This window comes from Erinaceus europaeus, chromosome 17 (assembly GCF_950295315.1).
Source record: "Erinaceus europaeus chromosome 17, mEriEur2.1, whole genome shotgun sequence".
Classification (NCBI taxonomy): Eukaryota; Metazoa; Chordata; class Mammalia; order Eulipotyphla; family Erinaceidae; genus Erinaceus; species Erinaceus europaeus.
Genome location: NC_080178.1, coordinates 15,686,712 through 15,694,425, shown reverse-complemented (window position 1 = coordinate 15,694,425; position 7,714 = coordinate 15,686,712). Strand labels below are relative to the sequence as shown.

The 7,714-nt window shown below is 52.1% G+C and overlaps 1 protein-coding gene across 1 annotated transcript in view; it reads left to right on the top strand.

Moving 5' to 3' along the window:
* CREB3L1 (cAMP responsive element binding protein 3 like 1) overlaps positions 1 to 6,888 on the top strand; it is a 42,732-nt gene extending 35,844 nt beyond the window's left edge. Inside the window, exons 7-9 of the mRNA XM_060175763.1 lie at positions 1,762 to 1,888; positions 5,719 to 5,986; positions 6,161 to 6,888. Coding sequence (XP_060031746.1) covers positions 1,762 to 1,888; positions 5,719 to 5,986; positions 6,161 to 6,197 — 432 coding nt within the window. The 3' untranslated portion in view covers positions 6,198 to 6,888. The remainder of the gene's footprint in view (positions 1 to 1,761; positions 1,889 to 5,718; positions 5,987 to 6,160) is intronic.
* The last annotated feature ends 826 nt before the right edge of the window (positions 6,889 to 7,714 follow it).

Below are 7,714 nucleotides of genomic sequence, written 5' to 3'. Positions count from 1 at the left end.
TGTGCACCTTTCACCATGGAACCTTCTAAAAGAGGATGTTTCCTAACAGTTCTTGCATGGTGTGGATGTATAATGACTAAGAACCCAGCAAGAGGATGACAGGACACGTCCCCTGAGGAGCTAGCTTCTCTAGCCTCAGTGGATAAGGGCTTGAGAAGACACAAAGAAGTGAGGACTTGGTTCTTTCTGGATGAAGGGTGGAGCAAAGCCTGAACAAATCTCCAGACACCCAAGTTAACCCTCTCTCCCGCCCCCTCCAGGGACGTACAGCCTTCGCCTGCTGGCTGATCACAGATCTTCCCACTGTCTGGTGGCAGAGTCAAGATAAGGGGCTTGTTGGCAATTTATGACTTTTAGCCCCCGCTAGGACTGATTGTGAGGACATACCATACCCCCTCTCTGGCCCCATCCCCAGCCCCATCTCACCAACCTTCTTCCTTCCTTTCCTGACCCCCCCCCTTCTCCCCTCACCCTGTCCCTGTGATTCAGCACAATGCCCACTCTTTTTTCCCTGGCAGTGCCCGTGCCCCCTCCCGGCCCCTTGGAGACTGGAATAGGCTGAATAGCTGCCTCCATTTTCTCCAAGAAGGGTGGGAGAACCACGTTCAGAAGGTGGTCAGCTCTGAGAGCTGCCTTCTTTGAATGGTGATGCGGAGCTGCGGAGGTGGCTCAATGACAGAGCATCTGCCTGCATGTGTAGGCCAGGGGTTCAATTCCCAGCACCACATGAGAATAACAAGGAGAACTCTGTAGACAGTAGATCAATATCTCCCCTATTTCCTTCTCCCTCCTTTCTCTCGGTGTCTTGTTAAAAACAAAATAAAACAGGACAAGAGAGACAATTCAGCACCAGAGCATCAGACTTGTGAGCCTGAGGCCCCAGAAGCTGCAGGTTCAGTGCCTGCCTGGCACAACCATATGCCAAAGTCAGTCAGTATTCTGCTCTTCCCCTCCCACAGAAACCAGTAAATGAACCTTAAAAGATAAAGTATTAGAGGAGAGGGCAGTGGTACACCAGCTAAGCACACACATTACCATGCATAAGCTCCCAAGTTCAAGTCCCTGGCCCCCACTTGCAGGGGGTGAAACTTCATAAGTGCTAAAGCAAGTCTCCAGGTGTCTCTCTTTCTCTCTCTCCCTTCTGTCTCCCCCACCTTCTCAATTTCTCTCTGTCTCTATCAAATGAAAAGAAGAAAAAAGAAAGAAAAGGGAAGAAGGGGGAGTCGGGTGGTAGCGCAGCGGGTTAAGTGCACGTGGCTCAAAGCGCAAGGACCAGAGGAAGGATCCTGGTTCGAGCCCCCGACTCCCCACCTGCAGGGGAGTCGCTTCACAGGTGGTGGAGCAGGTCTGCAGGTGTCTGTCTTTCTCTCCCCCTCTCTGTCTTCCCCTCCTCTGTCCATTTCTCTCTGTCCTATCCAACAACAATGACATCAGTAACAATGACAATAATAACTGCAACAATAAAACAAGGGCAACAAAAGGGGATAAATAAATAAATATTTTTTAAAAGTGTTTTTTAAAAAAAAAAGAAGAAAGAAAAGGGAAGAAGGGAGGGAGGGAGAGGAGGAAGGAGGGAGAAAAACGACAACTGAAATTGGTGGATTCCATCAGATACCAAGACCCAATGGTAACCCTGGTGGCAATTTAAAAAAACGAAATTAAATTAAAACAAAAGCTAAAGGTGATTCTTGAAAAGTGCTGAGAAGGGGCAAGGTCTGGGTGGCACCCCACATCTGAGCACTGTTCTCTCTCCTTCCCCAGGTGGCAGCCCTGTGCTTCGTCCTAGTGCTGGGCTCCCTTGTGCCCTGCCTCCCCGAGTTCTCTGCCGGCTCACAGACTGTGAAGAAAGACCCCGCGGCCACTGGCAGCGTCTACACGGCCAGTCAGAGTGAGTGCCCCAGGCTGGGATGCCCTTCCGCGACCCCAGTGATCAGGCAGAAAGTGAAGGACCACACAGAGCTCACCAGGCAGAACACACATGTGGCCATGTGTGAGGACTTAGACTCCAGGCCCTGGCTCCACATGGGAGCACCTTGCACAGAACCAAGGGAAGCTCCATGGATGGGGGGGTGATGCTATGGTCTGTCTCTCTCTCTCTCCCTCTCTCTCTCTCTCCTCTCTCCTCTCCTCTTCTCTTCTCTTCTCTTCTCTTCTCTCTCTCTCTCTCCTCTGAAATTAAAAGGGAGAAAAGTCAGCTGGGAGCAGTGGGATTATGCAGGCACAAGGTCCTGGCAGGTGAGAGAGAGAGTAGGGTGCAAGTGGGGAGAGAGAAAAAAAGAGGAGGGGATCAAAGTTTGGGGTTGGCACCAGTTTGCATCTGGGGAAACTGAGGCCCGAAAGGCTTTCTGATGTGCTTAGTAGTTGCTGTAGAGTTGGGACCGCAGTGCTGACAGACCAGCATTACAGGATAGGACAGAACATGAGTTTTAGCCGAAGAGCTATTTCCAATAAGATGGGGGGGGGGGGGGGCCTGTATTAAGAAAGACTCAGGCATGTTCCACGCTCAACAGGAAGCAGTGTCAGGATGTACTGGTAATGTCTGCTGTGGACAGAGAGCAGAATCGATGGCCTGAGCACAGAGATAGCCACCCCATAGGGATTGTCAGGCCCAGTGGTTAAGACCATGGAGCAGCAGAGAGGGCAGCTCAGTAGTTGAGTGTAGGACTTGCAAGCAAGAGGCCGCAAGTAAGGATAAGATCCCCAGCATCAAATAAGCCAGAATGATGGTCTAGTTCTCTCTCTCTCTCTCTCTCTCTCTCTCTCTCTCGTGTGTGTGTGTGTGTGTGTGTGTGTCCAGAGCCTCCCACACGCAGGCTTTCACTGCTCCCAGGCCACCTGTGTTTCCATTCCTACAGAGAAACAGAGAGCAAGAGACACCCTACAGCACCAGAGCTTCCCCCAGCTCCATAGCACCCTCCATGTGGTGCAGGGGTTCAAACCTGGGCTTGGAGCATGGCACGAACTGTTCTCTACTCTATCTCCCCAGTTCCATATATATATTTTTTTATGTTAAATAAAATTTTTTTTAAAAAAAGGAAAGAAAAAGAAAGAAACTGAATCTCCAGAGTCAGTCAGACCTGCAGTTTCCACTTGATAACTGTGGGCCCATGGGTGTGTCTGAAATATGGGAGCAGAGGTGCCACACTGAGCGTGGTGGCTGTGAAGGCAACCTACTTGGGCTCTTGGGAAGAGCTCTCAAGGAGGAGAGGGGGCCAGAGGGAAAGCAGACAGACAGACTGGAGAGGGACTTCCTGACCACCACCGCTTCCCAGGGGCAGGCTATCTGGCCCTACGGAGGAGGAAGAGGAAATGGCTGGGGGTCAGGGAGAGAGGGGGTGGGAGGAGTTTCTAGAAGGAGGGATCCCAGGAGACCTTGGAGCCCTGGGCAGGAAGAAACGTGAGGAGGCGAGGGGTGGGCTAGGGAAGAGGAAGCGGAGGCTGCCGCCTGGACTCAGCCCTGAAAAGGCCAGAGAAGCTGCTCAGAGAGGTGGTCCCAGGGGCAGGGAGGGAGGTCTGGGCAGTCACGTGTCTGTTTTTGCAGGGGGTTGGGGGGTCAGGGATGGGGAAGGTATAGCAGTGGATTGGTTGGGGACAGGAGTGGTGCTGAATAAAGTCAGAGTAGAATGAGGCCCTCACAGTGAGCAAGAGGAGGAGGAGGAAGGAGGGGGGAGAGGGAGGGAGAGGATGCATCTGGAGGAGGAAATGGCTTTTGGAACAGGCTGGCTCCTGCCATAGTGCACACACCTCCAGGGGGTGCCCAGGACAGGGCTGTGATGGTTGGAAGGGTGGCGGTAGATCCCAGAGCCTGGCAGGCCTGCTGACAAGCCACGTTCAGTGCAGACAAATGAGTGTGTGACAATATACCTGACTGCCTACGGCCTCAGTTACCTGCCCTGTGAAATGGGGCTAAAACACCTGCGCCCCAAGACGTTCTGTGAGGCACTGATGACTTGCTGACTCGACAGTAATTAAAGGGCTTTGCGCCTGGCCCATAGGAGAGAATCCAGGGGAAAGAGAGAGAGGGAGAGAAGAAACATGTAGCTGGGGAGCATGTGTGGTTTCGCTGCTCCTGTATGCTTCCTCACTCGCAGAGGGGAGAGGGTGTCAGAGCTTCTTCCATTGCTACAGCACCTTCCATGTGGTACCAGGGTTTTGGTTTTTGTTTTCAAGATTTGTCTATTTATTTTAGTACATTATTTTTATTTTGGAGAGAGAAATAGAGAGACAGACAGAGACAAGAGACTAGAGCCTTGCTCAGCTCTGGCTTATCCTGGTGCTGGGGACTGAACCTGGGACCTCAGAGCCTCAGGCATGAGACTCATCTGCAGAACCATTATACTGCCTCCCTGGCCCCAAGATTAATTGGTTGAGTGACTGTGATGAGAGACAGAGAGAGACCAGAGCACTGCTCAGCTCCGGCATGAGGTGGTGCTGGGATCGAACTTGTGGCCTCTGAAGTCTCAGGTATGTAGTAAGCCCTGTGCTCTAACAGGCTGAGCTACCTCCTTGGCATATTGATTCTTTGAAACTTTTTAAAAGTATTCATTCATTTATCAATGAATGGGAGGAAAGAGAACAGAGCATCAGTCTGGCATATGGAATGCCAGGGATGGAACTTGGGACCTCAGGCCTATGGATCCAACACTGTATCCACTTCACGACCTCCCAGCCTGTTTGTCTTGCTTTTAGTTACAGAGCCCATTGCCTCCACCTGCCGTTTCTGATGTTTTACTTGCCCTGCTTGCTCTTTCTGTTTTGACGCTGTGGCAGGGCCTGACCAGGCCTCACGCACACAAGGCCTGTGCTCTGCTGCTGAGCTTCCTCCCCACCTCCCAAACGCTTTTCTTTTCTTCCTTGAAAGTACCAAGGGGGAGCTGGAGTTGGGAAGAGGCTTGTTCATGGTCTCAGAGAAAGTGCATGCAAGAGGGAGGTGCTGCTCAGCCCAGCCTGGCCCCTCTGATGAGGACAAGCTGACCCTGAAGTATCTCATTTAAACCTTACACCCATCCAGGTGACTCCTAGAAGCTCGGTTTTGTTTTTAAGGCTCTCTTGTTTTATTTATTTGTTTTTTAATTTTCACTGCCACCGGGGTTATCTCTGGGGCTCAGTGCCAGCACTATGAATCAACGGTTCTCACCAGCTTTTCCTTTTCTTTCTTTCTCTCTTTCATTCTATTTTATTGGATAGGGCAGAGATAAATTGAGAAGGAAAGAGAGATAGAGAGGGAGAGAGAAAGAGAGACACCTGTAGACCTGCTTCACCGCTCCTGCAGGTGGGGAACAAGGGTTCAAATGCTGGTCTGTGCACATGGCAATGTGTGTGTTCAACTGACGTTTACCTATTTATTTATTCATTCATTCATTCATTTATAGACAGAGAAAATGTTTCACCACTTGTGATACTTTCCCTTTGCAGGGGTGGACCAGGGACTTGATCCCAAGTCCTTGCACACTGTAATATGAGTTCAACTAGGTGCGTCACTGCCAGCCCCGAATCTGTTTTGCAGATAGCTGGTAGACTGCCCCTAGGCTCCGAGGTCTTAGGTTTGATCTCCAGCACCACCATAAGCCAGAATTGAACATGTTCTGGTGGCGAAAGAAAAAAAAAAAATCCCAGGTTGAGAGCTTCCTGGGCCATTAGCCCCCCTGGAGACCAGGAAGGTCTGAGTGCAGCCTGGAAGTGAGGGGGACCCCAGCTTACCCTGCACTCCCTCTCTAGTGCCCTCCCGAAGCCTCCTGTTCTATGATGAGGGGGCAGGCTCCTGGGAGGATGGCCCCAGTGCCTTGCTGCCCGTGGAGCCCCCGGATGGCTGGGAAATCAAGCCTGGGGGGGCAGCCGAACAGCGACCTCAAGACCCCCTGCAGCATGACCACCTGGACGCCACTCACGAGACCACCAAGTACCTGAGCGAGGCCTGGCCGAAAAACATCAGCAAAAACAGCACCCACCCTGACTTCTCACACCCCAAGGAGTGGTTCCATGAGAGGTGGGGGGAATCTTCCTTTTGGAGAAGGGGGGTGTCCGGCTCCATCTACCCACTCCCTACCCTACCTTCATCCCGGCCACCCCTCCAAAGCGCCATTCTGCCCCAGGTCCAGCATGCAGAAGAGGAAAATTGAGGATTCTCAGTGGGCTACTCTCTCTTCTCTTCTCTCTCCAGAGATCTGGGCCCCAACACCACCATCAAACTCTCCTAGGCCAAGCCAAGACCCAGGACCCTGGACATGACCCCAGAACCCTGAAGAGGGCTTTCCTGACTCACTGACCCGGATCCGGCTCACTCTCTGCACCCTGCCTCCTGGAGTCCCATCGAGGAGAAAGGGTTCCACTACTTCCCAGCCTTTGGTTGGGGTCTCGCCACTGCCCCTGCCCCCCCCCCCAAATCTGGACTGTCCCCTAGCCCCTCAGCCCACACCCCACTGGTCCATAACCATCCATCCTCAGAAAAACCACTCACTGGTCTGCCCCCATCTCCTTCATAAAGACCATCAGGACCACTGCCTCCCTGCCTCCTCTTCACACCCAAACACCCCCCCACCCTACCCTGACTGTGTACAGAGACCAACGACAGAAATTGTTTGTAAATAATGAACCTTATTTTTTATTATTGCCCCTCTCCTAAGATATTGTATTTTACAAGTCTCTCTCCCACCTTCATCTCCTCCCCCTTTTTATATTTTACGAAGTTAGCGCGAGCTTTGCTGCTCCCTGGTCCAGGAAAAAGGGTGCCCCCCTCACACACACCCCCTCACCTGACCACCCCCCCTGCTGCTGCCCAAGCCGCTGGGCTGTTTTAATTGCCAAACCGCTTCCCCCTCAGCTCGGCACATGCTTTAAGAAGGCAAACATCAGAAAAAAAAAAGGAAAAAAAAAAAGATTCAGCATCAATTCCTGCCTTTGTGCCTTTCTTCCTGGGGGGAGGGAGGGAGGGAGGGAGGGAGGGAGGGAAAGAGAGAGGGCAGAGATTGAGAAGGGTGAGAGGATTTGCTGTGCTGGTGGAGGGTAGGGCTTGAGGGCCCAAGAAGGCATTTCCACTGGGGCTGGCTCTGCCAACCAGGCACCAGGCACAGAATTCAAGCTGGAGCAAGAGTTCTTCTGCAGAGGGCTGAGAAGCCATCTGCTGGCCTCTGGGGACAGGGGACCAAGTATTGAGGGTCTACGGTGAGTTGTGTACATGTGCTCTGCCCACAAAGTACCCGGGGTGGCCGGCCGGGACCTGCCCATTCCTCAGTCCTCAGCCCTTTGCCTCAGCTGGTCTAAAGGCACAGAGAAGTGGCTGGGGAAACAGTTCGACCATTGGAGTCCAAGTCTTGCAAGTCTAAGACCCCGGTTCCTTCCCTGGCGTGGAACATGCCAGAACAGTGCTCTGAACTCTCTGCCTTTCTTTTAACTAGTCCTCTCCCGACCCCCGCCACCCCCTTTTCCTTTTCTGTCATCAGTGAGATCTCCCCATTCCAGACTGACTTTATCATATAGAGAGAAAGACACAACCGTACTGGGGGCCAGGTGGTAGGGCACTGGTTGAACACACATAGTGCTAAACACAAAGACCCTGGCATAGAGCTGGCTCAAGCCCCCACTCCCTCCTTTAGGGGGGGACGCTTCATGAACAGCGAAGCAGGTCTGCAGGTGTCTTTCTTTATCCCTCTTTTTTTTAATTTTTAAAGATGTTATTTATTTATTAATGAGAAAGATAGAAGGAGAGATAGAAAGA